The sequence below is a fragment of the Gracilinanus agilis genome, chromosome 1 (genome assembly GCF_016433145.1).
Source record: "Gracilinanus agilis isolate LMUSP501 chromosome 1, AgileGrace, whole genome shotgun sequence".
In the NCBI taxonomy this organism is placed as follows: domain Eukaryota; kingdom Metazoa; phylum Chordata; class Mammalia; order Didelphimorphia; family Didelphidae; genus Gracilinanus; species Gracilinanus agilis.
This window is the reverse complement of record NC_058130.1, coordinates 605,196,651-605,218,742: the sequence shown is the minus strand read 5'-3', so window position 1 is coordinate 605,218,742 and position 22,092 is coordinate 605,196,651. Positions and strand designations below refer to the sequence as shown.

The 22,092-nt window shown below is 34.9% G+C and overlaps 1 protein-coding gene across 1 annotated transcript in view; it reads left to right on the top strand.

Moving 5' to 3' along the window:
- LOC123254604 (paired box protein Pax-6-like) overlaps positions 1-21,660 on the top strand; it is a 27,193-nt gene extending 5,533 nt beyond the window's left edge. Inside the window, exon 4 of the mRNA XM_044683592.1 lies at positions 21,588-21,660. Coding sequence (XP_044539527.1) covers positions 21,588-21,660 — 73 coding nt within the window. The remainder of the gene's footprint in view (positions 1-21,587) is intronic.
- The last annotated feature ends 432 nt before the right edge of the window (positions 21,661-22,092 follow it).

Genomic DNA, 22,092 nt, shown 5'->3' with positions numbered 1-22,092 from the left:
TCTCTCTCTCTCTCTCTCTCTCTCCCACTCTCTCTCTCTCTCTCCCTCTCTCTCTATCTCTCTCTCATATATATATATATATATATATACATATATATATATATATATGTGTGTGTGTGTGTGTGTGTGTGTGTGTGTGTGTGTGTGTGTGTGTATACATGTCCTATTTGTCCCAAACTCCATGAGGAAAGGAATAACCTTTTTCTGCTTTGGTCTTTGTATCCTCAGCACTTCAAATAGTACCATGTTGAATTAGACTGAATAGATTTAAGCTATGAGTGTTAACTGGCTATTATTTAATTAGACTCACTGTGGTTTTAACATAAAATCTGATGGCTCTTTACATGTGGCTCAGTGGAAAGAAGCTGGATTTGAGGTCAGAAGATCTAGATTCAAATTCCAACTTTGTCACATACAATAATCCTGGAGGACATTATCCCCATGTTAAGGTTGAAAAAACTAAGCCAAACAGAAGTTAAGTGTGTGTGTCTAAGTCCAGATTTGAACTTAAGTCTTCCTAACTCACAGCTATCCCTAGGAGAAGTCATTTAATCTCTATATACTTTAGCTTCCACATTTATAATATAAAATTGTTCCACTTGATAACTTCTAAGGTCCCTTCCAGCTTTAAACCTCTGATTTCATGGTAACTTTTGCCTCAGCTGAAGAAAAGTCATTAATTCTCATTTATGCCCAGTGTAGTCATTTATAGGATATAAACTGGGACACACTTGTCACCACAAGCAGTTTTATAGCTAAGTTATACAGCAGGAGTTGGTTCTGCCTCTGCTTTCATCCCAATACTTCAATGGCTTCCTGGCTTCCTTGATGCATTCTCTTTTCTCAATTGCTCAAAGCCTATTCCTATCTGAAAATCCTGGGATATATTTATCAATGCCTTTTTATAAATCTCTCACTGAGAGGAATAATCCAGCCAACTAGAAATCTTTTGCTCTTTAGTAATTTCGTATATGCCACTGTTATCCCCTTCCTTATTCTCAGCCCTTGACTGCTCTAATATTTTTTTCTGGTAATATATATTTTTGATGGTATATTTCTTCCCTCTTCTTTCAGATAAGCCAATGGCATGTCCATATATGTTTGTATATTTATAGCAGATGATGACTATCTTCCATGAAAATTGAAATATGTGATGCTTAGTTGGTCACATTTAAGACTGTAATTTGCTCTTCACTCCATTAGAGAGAGAGAAGAGAACAGAGCTTCTTGTGAAACAACTTTTATTTCAGAGGAATGATAACTTAGTATTGCTCTTTCTCTAAGATCTGTCCATTTAACCCTATAAACACATTGGCACAGGTGAACTGTGTGGTTTGACAAGACAAAAATTGTATTTGTTCAAAATCTATCATCTTAATAATTCACACTTCTATGCCACTTCAAGGTTCAGAAAATTATTTCTTCATATTTCTGATGACTTCATCCCCATTTTTGGATGAGGAAAAAAGAGGTTTGGCCCCAAAAGGAAATTGCTTGCCTGTAGTCATGGAGTTAGGAAATATTAAAGATTGGACTTTAACTCCAGAGTCCTAATTCCCAATCTTATGCTCTTCTTATATACCACATGGATATATTTCTGAAAGCCCTTTTATTTATGTAGTAGAGATTGAAATGATTTATTTTATACAGCAGACTGTTGGCGAGTATGTATTGCTATATATCTTAGTACTCAAATAATTTTAGATCCAAGTGGTAAATTAGAAACTTCATTAACATTCTTATCTTTTGGATGAGGAACCTTGAGACCCAGAAGGGTTAAGAACTGCCCAAAGTCACACAACTAGTGAAAGACAGAACCAGGACTAATACCAAGGTCTGCTTTGTTCAGAATAGTATACTGAATTTAGAAGTGTTTAAATAAATCCTTACTCAGTGCTGAATTCATCATATTCTACCATGATCTACATAGATATTGCCATTTGGAAATCATCAAAGTTGATACTATACTTCTAGATGAGTCATCTAGAGATAATAGGATGCAAAGTAGATATAGTAACTTTAAATAAAGTCCAGAAAAAATATTTCATAGGGTGGCAGCTACATGACTCAATATAATGAGAACCAAGCCTAGAGATGAGAGATCCTGGGGTCAAATTTGGTCACAGATATTTCCTAGCTGTGTGACCCTGGGCAACTCATTTAACCCCCATTGCCGAGCTCTTATTACTCTTCTGCCTTGGAAACAATACAGACCTCAAGACAGAAGGCAATGGTTTCAAAAATTATTTAATATAAACACTGTACTTTAATATAAACAATGTACTATAAAAATGTACTATAAACAACAAATAAACAATTATTTAATATAAACAATAAATATGGTAAGATTGACTTGTATGATATGATTTCAAAGAAAAGAAAAAGTTCTTCCCTGACCACTGCACCCCACTCTTCTCAATCTGAATTTCTAATATCTGATATGTCACCATTGAAAGCTTCACCTTATGGCCTAAGGGCATGTTGGTGAACCTATGGCACGTGTGCCAGAGGGTACTGCTCCTCTCCCCTTTTCTACATACCACATTGCTTTGTTTCTAAAAATGAGGTTTTATGATATCAAAATATTGTTATTAGTAAATAAGTGAGGGGCATGAAGTGATAAGTGAGTTAGTTGTGCTTTTTATATTGCTTGTAAATAAGAGGCTTAGGAATATTTCTCCCAACTCAAGAGGTTTTATTTGTGGAACTGACTGATAGTGGAACAGGTGAACACAAAGACATTTGGACTATTAATTCTTGGAAAACTATGAGTCAAAGATAATGATACATAAGAATGAATTATGGTGGTTGCTTTCAGTTGGTACTGAGTCCTTAGTCATTATTCATGTCATCATTACTTATCACCAGAAAAAAGAATCAATAGTATCACAGGAGAGCAAATGGATAAGGAGGCTGTGGGGGTTTTGTGGGAAGTCAGAAGAGAACCAAAAGAATTTTTGTTGGTTAAAGGGAGAAAGGAGTAGGGGAAATGTTACACTATACAGAGATGGAGCTAAAACTTATAAGGAAAGGGCAGAAATTCTAAGCTTTTAAATATCAAGAAATTTGCATAAGAATACCTGACAATATGACACCTTTTGGGTGACAAGGAGAGTGATAATTACATCTTTGCTCTGGTTTTGCTCAGGAATGGTTGGGCATGAAGGAGCTAATAGTATAGACGTTAGGGTAAAGGATCAAGATGAGCAGCGATGTGTGTGCCAAAAATTTTGACCTCTGATACGGTGGGGCAGCCAATTTTAGCTCCACCCTGCAAAAGTCTTGGTTCACTTTGCAAAACATTCTCTTAGCTCAGTGTGGGGAATGTTCATATGAATAAATTCCTGTGGAGAGGGACAACCTTCACACGGAAAGATTGACTTTTAGGATATGATTTCAAAGAAAAGAGAAAGTTCTTCCCTGACCACTGCACCCCAATCTTCTCAACCTGAATTTCTAAAGTCTGATATGTCACCATTGAGAGCTTCATCCTGATGGCCTAAGGGTATGTTGGTGAACCTAAGGCACATGTGCCAAAGGGGGATCCTCCCCTCCCCCTTTCTACGTGCTCCTAAGGACATTTCTCACATCACCCATTCCTCTGCCCAGCAGCTCAATGGTGGGGGCACTTCCTCCCTCCCTTGTCTGGAGTAAGGTGAGGAGCTCTCATTTGGTGTGAGGGTTGCATTTTGAGTACCGGTCTCTAAAAGGTTCATCATCCGTGGATGGCATATTTTCCTATTAGAGGGATAACACTTTAAGATCCTTTTAAGCTCAAGTCAGGTATGGGAGGTGAGAGTGGGAGAGAAGAGAATGAAACAGAAGCTATGACCAGAACCATGATTCTTCTTGATGGATTATAGAATCATAAGATAAGGAATCATAGGTAGTCCAACCACCTCATTTTGAAGATTGGCAAACTGAGGCCAAGAGAAGTAAATCACCTTTCCAAGGTCACAAATTGAATAAGTGAGGGGAAAAAAAAACAAATTAAAACTAAGGTCCTATGGATTCTTTCCTGAAAGCAAATGATTATAAGGAAGATGAATAAGGAATCAACTCAAAGTGGCATTATGAAATAGGGAAGAAGGGGACAAAAAAAGAGATAATCTTTGACTACTTCATAAATTTTCCTAGAACTGGTCCTGCCTATGGATAGCCAAGGAGCAAATCCACTACTTAGTCTTTAACTAGTAGTAACATCAAATAGTCATGTAAATTCCAAATAATGAGATGAGTGTATATTAATCTCAGAACTTATGGAAACAGAAAAATCTACCATTGAATTGAGAATTCTGTCTATTAGAATAGTTTCTCCTGACAGAAGTGATGATGTTCTCCTCTGTTAAGAATTTAGAAAGAATATCACAACTTAATTCTCTCTCCACCCCTCTCCCCTCAAAAAAGAGAACAGTCTGTTCCCAAAACAAGAAGAATGATAATCTTTTTTTCTACCTATTACAAAGCTTCAGTCAGGAGCCAACATTCTCAGTGATAAACAAGTGGATCTTAAAGCATCAAACACAAGCTTTTACTATCCAACAAGGAAGGGCAGGAAGAGTTAGAAGAAAAGAGTTTTCCTGCACATTTAAATTTTCTTCAGGCTCTCCATAATTTGCATCTATTTCCAAAATATATTAAATGCCTTTCTTTGATCAGATATAGATAAGATTGAAATTATTAGTAATGATAATAATAACTAACATCTACATAGCACTTTAAGGTTTGCAAAGTGTGTTACAAATATTATCTTACTTTATCCACATAACAAATCTAGAAAGTAGGTGCTATTAAGTTTTTTGGTTTGTTTGTTTTTTTATATATGAAAAACTGAACCAGATAGAAGTTAAATGAAGTGATTGAGACAGATTTGAACTCAGGTCTTTCAGATTCTAGGTCTGGGACTGTATCCACTGATAGTTATTTAAACTATGGATAGAGGATGGAATAAGAAAAAAAAAAGGCAGGGAGTAGAATATATATATATATATATATATATATATATATACATGATACCATAATATATATTCTTGTCATTTTCTAAAGTTTGTACCTGCATTGGCAGACCAGGTGCCCAGAACAAATCTACTCCCTTTTCCCTCAGAACTCTAGGTGTTCCTCAGGGAGCTATGATTGTTTTTGTTTGTTTATGAGACTCCACCAGTGTGTTTTCCTTGATTATCAGTTCATATTAGCCAAACAGACTTATTTTTTAGAAAGATGTATTTACCACAGTCGATATAAGACATTCCCCTAAAAGTCTGTAAAGTTCTCCTTTAGAGTATGCTATCCAAGATGGGATCTAACTCAGAAATACTATGTGACCAAGAGTTAACATGGCTTATGGTTCCTAGAAATCTCTTCCTTTTGTGAGAGTCTCTTGAAGTCCTCCTTAGGGGTGCTGGAGTGGAACAGCTTCTTTTCTGGGATTTTTGTATAATCTTGTGGCTTCAGCAATGTGACTAGTTTGTCCTTGGTTTCTAATGCTGACACTGTGTCAAGCTTTAGAGTTCGCAAAGTTCATGTGTGAATGTTAGAGAAACCATGATTAAGCCTAAGTTTTTTCTCCTCCATTCAGTCCAATCCAATGATTCCTTCTTAGGGTTTGAAGGTTTCCTTGCAATATGAATTGGTTTGCTATTTAACCCTCTAGGCATAAGCAAATTTCCTCTACTAATCTGAACAGATTTCCTTTGCAAATTCATTCTAGGTCATCCAATAGCTTTCTTTCAAAGACATCTAAATCAGTCAAGTACATTTTCTTATTTGGTCTAAAGTCTATTGATTCATTCATTCATTTCAGATGTCCAGGTTTGGTTCTCACTGCTGATTGGTCCTTTTCACCCAACAAAAGTTTGGGGACAGAATATCTTATCACTTAACTTGGGTGGGAGTGATTGATTGTCTCTATCTACCCCCTCCCACTTATAATACAAACTTCAAGTGGAGAGAAGAAAGAAAGATATACACACATGAAACAATTAGAAAACAATAACAATGAAATGTGTCAGTTATTGTAAATTTTTTGAAGAAGCAACTAAATGTAGATGAATATATAAATGCCAAGAAAAACAGAAGTCATCAGGATTGAAGGGAGTCATACAATCCAGGAAGATTTCCTATGGGAAGTGGGGTTTGAAGAGGCAGCTGGTGGCATAGTGGTTATAGAATTGGAGTGGGGAGGGAAGACCTACTACATTCAACTCCAGCCTCAGACATTTACTAGTTATGTAATCTTCTACAGGTCATTTAAGCCTATTTGCTTCAGTTCCTTCATGTGTAAAATGGGAATAATTACAATATTTATCTCACAGGGTTGTGAGAATCAGTTGAGATATTAATTCTAAAGCATTTAACATAATTCCTGGCCCATAGTAAGAGCTATATAAATTGTCACTGTTAAGTCACATTTGACTCTTCATGGCCCCTTTTGGGATTTTCTTGGGAAAGATACTCGAGTGGTTTGCCACTTTCTTTTCCAGCTCAGTTTACAGATGAAGAAACTGAGGCAAACTGGGTTGAGTGACTTGCCATGGTTATGAGGGTCAAATTAAATAATATTTGTAAAATCACTTAACACAGTGGTTGGTTTGTAGTAGGTAGTAGGTATTATATAAATGCTTATTGCCTTCATTGGAGGAGCATGTGATGACTTTGATTTAACAGAGAATAAATTCATTTTTAGCTAGAAGTTCTAATGCATATAAGTATATAAGTGTTTGCATATTTAGGTGTGGGAGATAGAAATGTTGGGGGGATGGTCTGTAGCTATATTATCGTTCCTTTTATTTTATTTTTTTCTGCCCAACATAAAAAGCCTACAAATCTCTGTTGAGATTGTCCTTTGTTTCATTTCATTTCTCTTTCTATCAGAAAACAGATAAAGGTAAATGAGGCCAGAGATTGCCCTGGCTGGTTTGGAGATGAGGTAAGCAGAATGGAGGGGCACTTCAGGCCTTGACATCCCGTCTAGGGAGGAAAAGATGGCAGCTTCTTATCCTGTCACATCACAAAGCCTGTGGCCTCTTGATTCCTGTTATTTCCCAATATGCATTCTTGTGGCTTTTCTTGTTGGAGGAATGTTGTAATTTATGAGCTTTCCTTTCTCATCCCTGTTTGCTGGCTTTATCTGCATTCTCCACTTTTTATGAACAAAAGGAAAGAACCTATTTTTAGTCTCTCTGACTACATAAGACTAAACCCAGGCCTCCTTTCTCCTCCTGGAGTGATTTTTAAAAAGTGGTCCTATGGGGTTAAACCTCCCCTGTTTGGTCCTAACCCAGAAGCCATTGTTTGGAGAAGCTTGAGCTGAAGGATGGGCTCTAATCACATGGATTTTTTTCCTTCTTTTCTGTCAAAATCCCAATAAATTGAATCATTTTATGATGAGCAACAGATCCAAGGGGAAATGAGATGAGGTTAGAAAAAGAGGTCAGAAAGAATAAGAGAGAAAGAGAGGCCTACAGAGGAAGAGAAAGAGTAGAAGGAATATAGAATTTAGAAATCTATAGTAGAATAATCAAAATATTATGTTTTTATTCCTTTTACTTCCTGCACCTATCCTCTTTCTTTGAACTAGGGGGGTTTGTAGGCAGAGAAAATAAAATAGGAGGGATGTGGCATGGAGAGGAAGATCTCTTGGGATTATAGATTTCATGTCCCTTTATGATGTACATGAAGGAATGGCCTGAGAAATGTTTCTGACAGTTCTTAGAGATTAATAAGTTCCAGTGTCATAAAGAGCTCTATTATTTCCGAACTTCCATCTCAGAAAAATCTGCAGGTAGCAAAATCTGGGGAAATAGGGTATTTCTAGATCTCAACTACCTGAACTAACTCCATAAGAATAAAGATATTGGAAAATATATCTTCTATGGAGACTTAAGGATTAATACTCACCATTACTGAGATGTAACAAGACATGTGAAAATAGACATTCCCCAAAGATCTTTATCTCTTTTCCTCCTTCCTTCCTTCCTTCCTTTCTTCCTTCTTTCTTTCCTTCCTTCCTTCTTCCTTTTTTCTTTCCTTCCTTCCTTTCCTCCCTTTCTCTCTTTTTCTTTTTTCTCCCTCTCTCTCACTTATTCTTTCCTTTTCTTTATTTCTTCATTTTTTTTAATGTTAAAACTCTCATCTTCTGTCTTAGAATTGATAACAAGTATTAGTTCCAAGCCAGAAGAGTAGTGAAGAATAAGCAATTGGGATTAAGTGATTTGCCCAGGATCACACAACTAGAAAGTTTCTGAGGTCAGATTTCAACTCAGAATCTCTCATCTCTAAGCCTGGTTTTCTATCCACTGGCTGCCCCCCCCTCTTTCTCCCCAAACCTTTCAAAAAGGCTGTGGATTTACTCTCCCTGGGATAATACAATGATTAAAACAAAGGTTAGTCAATCTAGAAATTCATCAAGTTAAGCAAGTTTACTAAGTTTGGATTCTGAAGTCTCTAAGAGAGAAAAATGGATGTCTTAGTAAGAGTAGGTCAAAAGATATGCCCATCGTCCCATCAGTTTGGATGGAAAAACTTTTTAGTTACTGATTCCACCGCTATTAAACCCTATGGTCCAACCCTCTGACTCTAACAAGGATCCCAGTGGAAAGTCTAAGGTCTACAAAGAGTTTCTATTACATTGAGCAAAGAGTTGTAACAGCATAAATACATAAATGCACAGTTTGCTCAAGTCAGTGCTGAATTCCATGACTTAGTCTTTTGAACACTAACAGTATTATTTTAATTTTACCTAGCTTTAGAGGCAATGGGGTGGCACAGTGGGTAAAACCCTGGTCCTGGAATCAGGAACTCCTGAGTTCAAATCTGGCCTCAGACACATACCAGCTGTGTGACTATGGGCAAGTCACTTAACTAACATTTGCCTCATTCTCTCACCTGCAACACAGGGCTAATAATAACACTGACAAGGTTGCGAATATCAAATGAGATGATTTTGGAAAAGTGCTTAACACATAGCTATATAAATGCTCATTTCCTTCCCTGGAGTGACCTTTTTTCCCCTTCTAGACATTTCAGCTCTCCCTTATTCAATAGCTAGATGAAGCTGAGATTTATCAAATTATATATTAGTCTTACCATTCACATTCCTGAATAGAAGAGGTAATTTAGCTTGTGCTGTCTTCCTTCAACATAAAGGAGAATGATGCAATTGCTTCCAAGTATTCCTAGTCATTGAGATATACTCTTGGAGGACCAAAGTGAAGATTTAAGGGTTGGGGAGTAAAACCCCTCAGGAAATATTGCAGGATTTAATTTTTTTTAAATCTGAGGGAAAAAGAAGTAAAATCCAACATTCTTTGAGTAGGTAAAAGATCATAACATATATCAGAAGTAGGCAACTTTCAGAGGTAGCTTTCCAAGTCTGTATTTATTCTCTCCTTTATGAACAAAGAATGGAGAAAATTCTTCCTTTGATTGGGGAAGGAAAACAGAGGTGGCAACACAGAAATCAATTCTCTCACAGAATCTAATTCAGGCATATTCCCTTGCTCATGGGATTATGAATTTAGGGTTATTTGAACCTTTAAAAGCCATCTAGAATTATCCATTCATTTAATAGATGAAGAAATTAAAGTCTGGAGGTACTGCACAACTTGCCCAAAGTTGCACAGTACTAACCAAAATTCAGATCCAGGTCTTGAGTCCAAATTCCAGAACTTCTGTTACACCTCATTGCCTCTAAGAATATACCAGATTCATAGGATATTGTTTAAAGTTTAAACAAATAAAATTTGTTTTTACCTATTTACCTATTAGCAGCTTCCATACAATAAAAATATTAGCATAAAATGAGAACTATTTGAAAGTTAGAAAGTATTCCCTTAATTGGTAGTTAAAAGCCTCTGAATTTTAGACTCTCATCAGAGTAAAGAATGGATAGTGCAGTGAAGGGAGGGGACAGGCATTAAGACAAGCAGTTGATTCACTGTCTGAAACCTGGGATTTCGTTTTACCTTTCTGTGACTCAGGTTCTCTACTCATAAAATGAAGATAATAGTATTTTCCTCCCCTGATCTTCCAGTAATGTTGGAACTCATAAAGTGATATATGCAAATTTGCTTTGAATTCTTAAGGAGAACAAAACTATATAAAACCATTCCTTTTATCATCTTCATAGAAGAAATAAAATATTTTGGTGAATATATGATGACACCATTTTAATCAGGGAACATTACATTGTTTAGCCCCAAAATAGTTCATCAAATAGTTCCTAAAAACTGGATAGATTAATAGAATTTTAGAACTGGAACAGTTCTCAGAGATGATTTAACGCAATTTCCTTACTTGACAAAAGAAGAAACTAATGCCAAAAGAGGTTAAGTGACTTGTCAAAAGTCACACAGCTTCTGAAAGTAAAAACTAGGATCCAGAGTTTTTAATTCTGTATCTAATTTAATTTTAATTTCCATTATGGTAGGTTGGCATTGCTCCCTGAATTCAAGGAATAGTTCTGTTGTCCTGCACAAAAATCTGGGCCTGTCTCACCCACTGGAATAGTCTCATCCATCACTAATTCACAAAGGACATGAACCAGGGATGCTTTTATTTTTTTGAGGGATGGACTAAGAATGCCTTCCAGAAAGATTGTGTTACTGTGACCACATCAGAGGATCCCACCATATGAGCTGACCTCAAAGCTTTTTCAGGGCTCTATCACTGTTAAGGGTCTCGACTTTCTGGTAAAGCAATCCTAGTTTTATCACTTGCCCCCCACATAGTTAAAATTTTTAAAAATATTTTTTTAAAATTATTTTAAAATAGTTAAATTTAAAATAAATTAATTAAATTAAATTTTAATTAAAATTAAATTAATTTTAAAATAGTTCCAAAGAAATGATATAACTTACCTAAAGACATATCAATCATAAAGAAATGCAACATCAGTGCTTTCCTTGGGCTATTTTCTATGCCTGGAACACACACTTCCCTCATCTCTATAGTAAAAAATCTGTCTCTTTTTAAAAAATAAATAAAATAAAAAATAATAATAATATCTAAAAAAATAAAATAAATAAATAAATAAAACAAAAGGTATTTTAAAATACCTTTTTAAAGGTATCACCTCTTTGACAAAGCCCGCTATTTCACTACTCAGATTTTCCTGGATCACTTTGTTTGGTCTGGATTTTTCTCCTATTACATTCTTCTTTGAATCAATCAATTAATCAAGATGTATTTATTAAGCATCTCCCATATGCATCCTCTATAAATGCCTCTAGCATTGTGCTTAATCCCTTACTCATAGAGGCTTATATTCTAGTAGGACTATAAGAAGTACCTATTTGGTAGGTAAGTTATTATACAGTGACTCCATCGTATCACACTCTTCATGATCCTGTGGACCATACTGTACATCGGATTTTCTTGGCAAAGATACTGATTTGTCATTTCCTTCTTCAATGGATTAAGGCAACAGAATTTAAGTGACTTGCCCAGAGTCATATAGTTAGTAAATATCTGAGACTGGATTTGAACTCAGGTCTTCCTGACTCCAAGCCTATCCACTGAGCCACCTACCTGCCTCCTCAGCAAACAAGGTTTAAATGAGTTGCCCAGGGTTACATGGCTAGTAAATGTCTGAAGTCAGATTTTTTTTAATAATATTTTAATTTTCCCCAATTACATGTAAAACATATTTTAACAATTTTTTAGTTTTGAGTTGCAAGTTCCTTCCCTTCTTCTCATCCTCTTTTTCTCACTCCTTCCCATCCCTGCTCCCTCCCTGAGACAGCAAGCGATTTGATATAGATTTTACATGTGCAATCATGTAAAATAGTTTTCTGTATTAATCATTTTGTGGAAGAGATTATGAACAACAACGAAAAAAAGAACAGAGAAAGAAAGTGACATACAGTATATTTTAGTCTGCATTTAGACTTCATTAGTTTTTTCTCTGAAGGCAGATGGCATTTTTCATCATGAGTCTATAGTCAAATTTAAACTTGGGTTTTCCTGACTCCAGTTCTAGTACTCTAATCAACTGAGCCACTTAGCTGCTTTATATAGGTATATATAAAATCAATATAAAGAGTACAAATACAAATACACAAACAAATATGCTCTCTCTCTCTCTCTCTCTCTCTCTCTCTCTCTCTCTCTCTCTGTCTCGCTCGCTCGCTCTCGCTCTTGCTCTCACTCTCTCTCTCTCCCCCCATAATAGTTCAATACAAGTACAAGGTAGTTCGAGAAAGAGAGTGCCAATAATTAGGGTCATTAGTAAAGGGTCAGGTGGAAGATGGTACCTAAAGGTATTTTCAAAGAAGAGAAAACATTTTGAAGGCAAAGATGAGAGAGAATTCAATATGAGGAAATTGAGAAAAACTCTGTTCAGCTGGATTGCAGAGAGAAAAACAGTATACAATAAGGTCAAGGCAGATTGCTTATATGGTTTTAAAAGTTAAACAGAGCTATTTAAAGTTTATCTTAGAGGCAATAGGGAGCCACTGGAGTTAATTAAGCAGGGGAGTAACATGGTCAGAGTTCTGCTTGAGGAAAATAACTTTGTCAGCAGTCTGGAGGCTGGGCTGGAATGGAGAGAGTAAGCAGGATATTAATTAGGAGGCTTTTGTAATTTGTTTTATTTTTTCTTGAGTCCTCTTATATCTTGTCTGAGGGAATTGTTAGCTCTTTGAAGGCAGAAACTGTCATTTTTCATCTTTGTAACTCCAGTACCTAAAGTAGTACCTTGAATATAGAAGACATTATTAAATGCTTCTTGAATTTCAATTCTTCCTTTTCAGGAACATAATAATTCCAACCTTTCTTGCCTCAATTCAGAGGGATCTAGATCTCATTCATGTTACCTGATTCTTTTTTCAAAGAGTTTTAAGTCTGAACAGAATAATTCCAAAGTAAAATATGTCTCTTCATCAATAGTGTGTTATTTTTAAGCAAAACAAGATATTTGGTGATAACCTGCATATTTTAAAAATATAATTTCATAAGCAAATGATATCCTATTTTAAGAAACTTAGACAAATGTTCTTAGATAAGTTATTACTCCCTCCCCTCACAAAACAAACTAGGATTTATTTGATTATACAATCAGAATTATGGATATTTATTTTGATCAAATGAAGAAATTAAGCAAGTTTGGGGAATTATGATTCACAGTATAGTTGTTGACAAAAATGAAGAGTATAGATTAAAGAGGGGGAAAAACTGGGTTGTGAATTTAAAATCTTGGTCTCTAGTCTCAGCTTCCTATCATAACTTAGGACAAATTATCTCTTTTTTTTTGCTTAGTTTTTCCTTCTTTAAAAAATGGTATATTACATTAAGTTCCTGAGGAAAAAATTTATAACAAATTTCTCTTATAAAGGCCTCATTCCTAAAATACGTAGAGAAATTAGTCAAATTTATAAGAATATGAATCACCCCACAATTGATAAGTGCTCAAAGAATATGAACAGGTCATTTTCAGAAGAAAAAAATCCCAGCTATCTATAGTCATATAAAAATACTCTAAATCACTTTTAATTAGAGAAATGCAAATAAAACAACTTCATGGTACCGCTTCAAACCTATCAAATTGGCTAATATAATAGAAAAGAAAAATGACAAATATTGGAGAGTATATGGAAAAATATGGACACTAATGCACTGTTGGTGGAATTGCAAACTGACCCAACCTTTCTGGAGGGCACTTGAGAACTATGCTCAAAAGGCTATAATATTATACCTGCTCTTTGACCCAACAATACCACTACTAAGTCTATATCACAAGGAGATCAAAGAAATAGGAAATGGTCCTATATATACAAAAATATTTATAGCAGCTTTTTTTGTGGTAGCAAAGAATTGGAAACTGAAGGAATATCCATCAATTGGGGAATGGCTGAACAAATGGTCTTTGATTGTGATAGAATACTTGAGGTATAAGAAATGAAGAGTTGGATAGTTTCAGAAAAACCCAGAAAGACTTATATGATCTGATACAAAGTGAACTGGTCAAAGTCAGGCAATTATTGTATGCAGCAACAATGATATTGTACAAAGATCAAATGTGAATAACTAAACTTTTTTTCAGGAATACAATTATCTGAGATAATTCCAAAGGACTCAACAATAAAAAGTGCTATTTACCTATAAACAACTGATGGAGACTGAATAAAGATTCAAGCATACTATTTAAACTTTATTTTACTTGGTTTTGTTTTGTTTGGTCTATATTCTATTTTGCAATACGTTTAATATAGACTGTTTTTGAATGGCTGCACTTTTGTAATCTATATTAAATTACTTGCCCTCTCAGGAAAAGGGAGAGGAGTGGAGGGAGGGAATGTGGAACTCAAAAATTATAAAAATGAATGCTAAAAGTTGTTTTTACATGTAATTGAGAAAAAATCATAAAGGTTAAAAAATAAAAGGATTGCTTTGAAGTGAGGAAAATTAATTAGAAAGGTATAACATTCCTGCCTCTTACTCCCTCTTAACGATATTGTAAATATGAAAAATAATGTTATAAACATGAACACTTCTTAGATTCGTAGAAGAGAAACCTTAGACATCTAGTCCATCTTACTTCATTTTGTAAATGAGGAAACTGAGGCCCAGGGAACAGAAATATAATTTTGTGCATTATAGTAATGGCTTTATAGTTTGTGAGATCATCTGTTTTCCATGTAACCTTAAGCAAATCAACTTCTCCTATCTTTGTTGCTAAATTTGCATGTATAAAATGATAGCTATAGTACTCCTTAGATTATATTGAATAGGAATCAAGGGAGAATTGCCAAAGATTTTAAATGTTAAGACATTCAAGTCCTTGTATCATAGCCTTAACCATAACGATGGTGATGTTCATTTATTTATAAAAGGCCCTGTGTTTAATCACTAAGGAGCCCTTCATTTTTGCAATCCCCAGAAATAGGTATTAGCTAAATGACCTTACACACAATTAGCAATAAATAAATAAGTCTTGGTTAAATGAAAGACAAAAGAAAACAAGGTTACAAGTTACTTAGAGGGAGATGTTATATTAAGGACATATAACAAGGAAAAACTACACTAGTCTTTGTTCTGCCATTTACTAGCCTATATGAGGTGATACTTAAAGGAAGTGAGGGGAGCCAGGAGGTAGAAGTGAGAAGGTAGAGTATTGCAGATAATTAGAAAAGTCCATTTAGGAGATGAGAGATGGAATATAGTATTCAAGGAACAGTAAGAAGGCCAATGTCAGTAGATTCTGGTTTATAAATCTCCAGTGTGTGAATGAGAGAAAAATGGACTTAAAATGCCAAGCAGAAAATAAATATAAGTTCCACTGTTGTTGAGTTTGAGGCCAGAGATAAAAATTATTATTTACATTATGCAAGAGGGTGCCAGCCTGAGATGTGCACACTTATAAGGATGAAATGCCCTTTAAGGAAGAAGAGGAGGAGAAAGAGGAGGAAAGGAGGAGGAGGAGGGGGATAACTAGACAGCTGGAGGATTAGCCATGCCATGAAGAGCCAAGAAATCTGAAATCTGGACCTTGCCAGTACTTTGTAAGATTTCTGTAAGCTGCTCTGACAAGATATGTCTAAAGGATCCCATGTGCCTTCATTTTACAGATGAGAAATTTGAAAATTAGTGAGATTAATTGATTTTTAAAGATAATATAGGATAGATTAAGGATCAGTCCTTTTTGTGTTCTAGGATTTTTCTATGGAACTTATAAAAAAGTTTTTTCATACCTTATATCCATATTATATATTGAAGACTTTTTTAGGACTGAAACCAGTTAAACACATCTGGAAAAATCCTAGACACAAGCTATATCAAAACTTTGCTTTAAAAATTTATCTAGAGATTTTCTCTAGAGATTAGGTACATAGTCAAATAAGGACATTGACCTTCTTTTAGGCCCTCATGATAAAGTGTGAATTTGTGTAAGGCCAGTGATTTTAGTAGGCTCTGGGTCAGAGGTGACATAATACTGCCAACTCCATAGGGTTACCATCTTTCCTTCTAAATCTACCTTCTGCTAAACTTTCTTATTCTTAGTAAGGGCACCACCATTTTTCTTAGTCAAACAGATTTGAACTTCGAAATCTTCTTTAATACTTCCCTTTCTTCACTTTCTACTTCTAATTATCACAGCTAGGTAGTACAATAAAAAGACCACTGGACTTGTGGTCAACATAGTCCTTCCTGGCTACCGCTCCCAATATGTGTTGCTTCCCTCTATTCAAATATAAGGTCTTTAAGGGTAGAGATTGTCATTATTTTTGTATTCACGTCTTATGTGCTTATAATCTCATAATTTTTATTCATTCTTTTTTAAAGGATATTTAAAGGATATTTTAAAATGTTTAATATTTTTTCCTAATTACATATAAAGAGAATTTTAAAATTTTAGCTTCTAAATTCTCAGTTTCTCTCCCCTCCTTGAGAAGACAAGCAATTTGATATAGGCTATAAATGTGCAGTTATGTAAAACATATTTCCATATTAATCACATTGTAAAAGAAAACAACTTCCACTTAAAAAAACACAAGAAAAATAAAGGTAAAAAAATTATGTTTTTCTCTTTATTCACACTCTTTAAGTTCTCTCTCAGGATGTGAATAGCATTTTTCTTTATATTTCCTTTAGAATTATCTTAGATCATTGTATTGCAGAGAATAGGTAAGTCATTCACTGTTGATCATAGAACAATATTGCTGTTACTGTTTACAACATTCTCCTGGTTCTGCTCACTTCACTTTCCTTCAGTTCATGTAAGTCTTTTCTGGTTTTTTTTCTGAAATCATCCTATCCATAATTTATTATAATACAACAGTATTCTGCCACAAACATAGTACAACTTGTTCAGCTATTACCCAATTGATGGTCATTCTCTCAATTTCCAAATTTTTGTCACCACAAAAAAAAAGCTGCTATGAATATTTTTGTACATATAGTTTCCTTTCCTTTTTTAAAATCTCTGTAGGAATCCAAGCCTAGCAGTGATATTGCCGGGTCAAGTATTATAGTATTATAGCCTTTTGGTTATAGTTCCCAATTGCTCTCCAGAATGATAGAATCCGATAACACCTCCAACAACAGTGCTTTGGTGTTTCAATTTTCCCACACTCCTCCAATATTTGTCATTTTCTTTTTCTGTCATATTAGCCAATCTGATAGGGGTGGGATGGTACCTAAGAGTCATTTCAATTTAAATTTATCTAATCAAAATTGGTTTAAAGCATTTTTCTTACAACTTTAGATAACTTTGATTACTATTTCTGACTATTGCCCATTCATATTCTTTGACCATTTATCATTTAGGAAATGACTTATATTCTTCTAAATGTGACTCATTTCTTTATGTATTTTACAAATGAGACCTTCATCATAGAGACCTATTATACAATTTTCACAATTGTGATTACTTTATATTTCCTTCCATTCTCTTTTCCCCCTGTTTATCCATTTCTTTCATTTTACCCTGCCCCTCTTCAAAAACATTTTGCTTCTGATCACCTCTTACCCCAATCCACCCCCCCTTTTCATCACCCCCCTTATTTCTTGTCTCTTTTTTCACTTCTCCCATTTTTCTGTAGGTATTCTAAACTCTTCTGAGTATACATGATATTCCCTCTGAACCAATCACAATGAGAATAAGGTTTAAACACTCTCCTTCAAATCTCCCATTCCACTATAAAAATTCTTTCTAACTTCTTTAAGATAAGATAATTTACCCCATTTTGCCTCTTCCTTATCCCTTCTTCCAGTACATTTTTCTTTCTCACCCCTTAGTTTTATATTTTTAGATATCATTCAATCATATCCAACTCATAGACATGCCCTCTGTCTATGTATACTCCTTTTAATTGCCCTAATAATGACAAAGTTTTTAGGAGTTACAAGAATCATCTTCTCATGTAGGAATGTAAACAGTTAAAACTTATTGAATTCTTTATAATTTATTTTTCCTATTTACCCTTTTATGCTTCTCTTGAGTATTGTATTTGAATGTCAAATTTTATATTTACCTTTGATCTTTTTTTAAAATCAGGAATGCTTGAAAGTTCTCTATTTCATTGAATATCCATTTTTTTCCTCTGAAATACTATGCTCAGTTTTGCTGGGTAAATGATTCTTGGTTGTAAAATTAGTTTCTTTGCCTTATAGAATATCATATTTTGTCTTTAAATGTAGAAACTGTTAAATCTTTTGTTATCCTGAATCTGACTCCACAACATTTGAAATGCTTTTTCTAGCTGTTTGTAATATTTTCTCCTTGATATGAATATTCTGGAATTTGCCTATAATATTCCTGAGAGTTTTCATTTTGGTGTTTATTACAGGAAGTACTTGATAGGTTCTTTCAATTTCTATTCTACCTCTGTATCTGTAATATCAGAGCAGTATTTCTTGATAATTTCTTGAAAGATGATGTCCAGAATGTTTTTTGTTATCATGGTTTTCAGGGAGCCCAATAAGTCATAGATTTTCTCTCCTAGATTGATTTTTTCAGATCAATTATTTTCAAACAAGATACTGCACATTTTCTTCTATTTTTTCATTCTTTTGACATTGTTTGATTCTTGCTGTCACATGTGGTCATTAGTTTCCACTTGCCCAATTCTAATTTTCCAGAAACTTTTTTCTTCAGTGAGCTTTTATAGCTCCTTTTCCATTTTGACAATTCTGATTTTTCAGAAATTATTTTCTTCAGTAGGTTTTTGTACCTCTTTTTACCATTTGGCACATTCTGTTTTGTAAGGTGTTATTTTATTCATTATTTTTGTGTGCTTCCTTTACCAACTGTTAACTCATTTTGCATGATTTTTTTACACCACTTTCTTTTTCCAAAATTTTTCCTCTACCTCTCTTATTTGATTTTTTAAATCCTTTTTGAGTTCATCAAGGAATTCTTTTGGGGCCTAATACTAATTCACATTTTTCTTTGAGGCTTTGCATGTGGCAAGTTTTTACTTCTTTGTCTTCTTCTGAGTTTGTTTTGATCTTCCCTTTCACCATACTATCTTTCTATGGTTACATTGCATTTTGTTTACCATTTGCTCATTTTAAAATTTTGATTTCTTTTACTTTTATGTTAAAGTTGATCTTTGAACCTGGTGTAAATGGGGCCATGTCTCATACATCACATTTTTATGTAGATGTTTGAAGAGCTAGTTCTGGGTATCCATAAGTTTTCAGTTCTTCCAAGGTGGTATCATCTAAGGAGAGTTGTGTTTACTACTTTTCTGGATTGTGCTCTAGACTGTGAGTGACCACAAGAACTCTTTTCCATCCTAGAACTGTGACCAAGTTCCCCACTCTTAGTTGTCCACTCTGCCTCCTGTCTATGGCTGAGAGCTCTGGAAGCAACTACTGCCTTTCAGTTGAGCCCCTCAAGGTCTGTGTTGCCTTGCTGAGGCATTGCCTACATTGGACTTTGCTCTACTCTAACCATGGTGCTACAAATTTTTCCTATAGACCTTCCAGGTTGTCTTAGAATAGGAATTGTTTTACCACCTCCTTTTGTGGATTCTGCCACTCTAGAATATGTTTTGAGACATTGTTTTAATGTTGTTTAGAGGAAAAATTGGGAGAATTCAAGTGAGTTCTCTTCCTTCTTGGTTCTATCCCACTCCATTCATTCATTCTTTGTCATTCCTACCCTAGCTTTCCTTTTAATATTATTAGGTGTGCTTATGTTATATTTCCAAACAGAATGGAGGTCTTTGAGGATAAGGACTATCTTATTCTTGAGTTTTATCTTTGTAATCAGTGATTCCCAAAGTGGTTGCTATCGCCCCCTGTTGGGTGCTGCAGAGTTCTGGGGGTGGTGGTGATGGCCACACTTTTTTTGGTATTACATTCTATTCTGAGTTCAATAAATAGTTTCCTAATTTCCAGGGGGCTCTAAGTAATATTTTTTTCTGGAAAGGGGGTTGTTAGGCCAAAAAAGTTTGGGAACCACTGTTCTAATGCTTAGCAAAGGACCTTGTTTTTAGTTAGCATAAGAAATTGCATTAGAAAAATTGCATAAGAAATTCAACAATAGAAAGAGTACTAACTTAGGAGCCAGAAGTCCTGGGTTCATAGCCTACCTCTGATTTTACCTGTATAATCTTGTTCAAGGTAATTAATAGTCTCAGTTTCCTCAAATGTAATATAAAAGGATTGAGCTAGGTGATCTCTATGAGGAAGTTTCCTGATCGCCTCTAGGTAACCTCCTACCTGGTCTCCAATTTTTGAATTACTCACTTTTTCAATCTATATTTTGCCAAACTACTAAAATAACATTAAGATATAAGTCTCTACCATATTAAGACTCTTTCCAAAAGCCCCAGGGCAGATGGGGGGGAATGGTTGGAAAACTGGGGCAAGAGTCATTATGAATGAATAAATGAATAAACATTTATTAACTAATTACTATAAGAACTGGAGGTGAAAAAATTAACACAATGACAATCTCTATCCTCAGAAAACTTACATTTGAATAGAGGAAGGGTTAGAGGATAAATTGTAAAGCTTATCTCTTCCAATTCTAAATCAAAGATCCTATAAATATGTTGATTTGAAGACATAATATGGAAACTTTTAGAGCTTTTAAAGCATATATTCCATAACCTAATTTCCTACCTTTCCAACCTTCTTACAGCTTGTTCCTTCCCTCTTCTCCAATTCCCTATCATCCAGTGACTCTGGCCTCCTGGTACAGAAGCTTCCTTTTCATGACACTTTGTGCAGTTTCGTAGCTTGTTCCCTAGGCCTAGAATTCTCTTCCCCCTTAACTTCACCTCCTGCCTTCCCTGACTTCATTCAAGTTTCACCAAAAATTTTAGCTTTTGAAAGATGCTTTTCCCAGCTCATGTCCTACCTCTGTGATTCATTAATTTGTCTATTTATTTATTCTGATATATACCTCTTGTTTGTACATAATTATTTGCATCCTGTGAATATGAACTCCTTGAAAGAAGAGATTATATTTCTTTTTGTTTTGGACCTTTGTATTCTCATTTCTTAGTACAGTTCCTGATAAAGAGTAGGTGCTTAATAAATGTTTATTGACTTGGTTTTAAAAGTAGTAATAAAATTGAATTTTTTTTCAATCATAAAGCATTTATGAAAGCTTACTTACTATGGGCTAGGCATTGTTCTAAGTGCTGGGGATACAAAAAAAAGGCAAAATTTTTATCAATATTATTATTTTTCCTTTTGTTCTACCCATGTTCTGGAGAAAGACTTCAGCCTAACATTTTCTCCTTTCAGGCAAATCAAGGTTAAAATTTAGGAGGAGGCAAGAAAATGGAAATTTCATTTGGAAAGTTCTAACTATGTCCCAGGCAGTAAATGAATAATTGAGGCTACCTCTAACCTTAACTCACCTTATCCTCATTTTAGAAAGCCCTAGAAAGGGATAAACCAGGTTAAAGGAGAAAGTTTAGATTTCCTCATTAGTAGTACAAAGAAAGTCTTCAACTGAGGTTTTATAACCCTCTACTCTCCAGGGAATTTAGGTATGCTGAGTGTTGGCTGAGACTGGAAAGGAGTAGTCAGAGGTGGGGACTGCCATTTAAAATGTTCCTTTGTTTAATTTTTTTTTCCTGTTATTGTATATGAAACTTTGAAACCTTTCTGATTTTCCATCCCAGAACCACACGCGAGGCAGTGCAGGTGCCAATTGTGGTGTTTGTTTGGATGGGGGCAGGCAAGGATGATGCCTGATCATTGGCATTCCAGGAGCTCAGGCATTGCCCAGTGTATGATATCACCACCTGGCAAGCCTAAGAAGGAAAGCAGGGAGAAGTCTCTTCAGAAAGAGAGTGTCATTTTGAGATCAAGAGGCTTTTCTCTTCGATTATGACTTTGCCCATCTAATAGTGTAATGGATCCTGAGAAGAAGAAAGATCTTGCTGGTGAGGATCCTTGTGTACCATTTTGAACAACGACAATTTAGAAAATAAGTTGGTCATTGTAAAATAGCTAAATAATGCTCCTCATTAATATCCTTTCCAGTCTCCCCTCGATATATTCTTCTAAGTCATGAGCACAGCTCTTCAAAAAGCAGGTCATGAAGGCCTTAAAATTTGTGAAGGACTTTCCATATATTATTATCTCACATGAGCTTTACAATAACCCTGTGGGGTGGGTGCAACA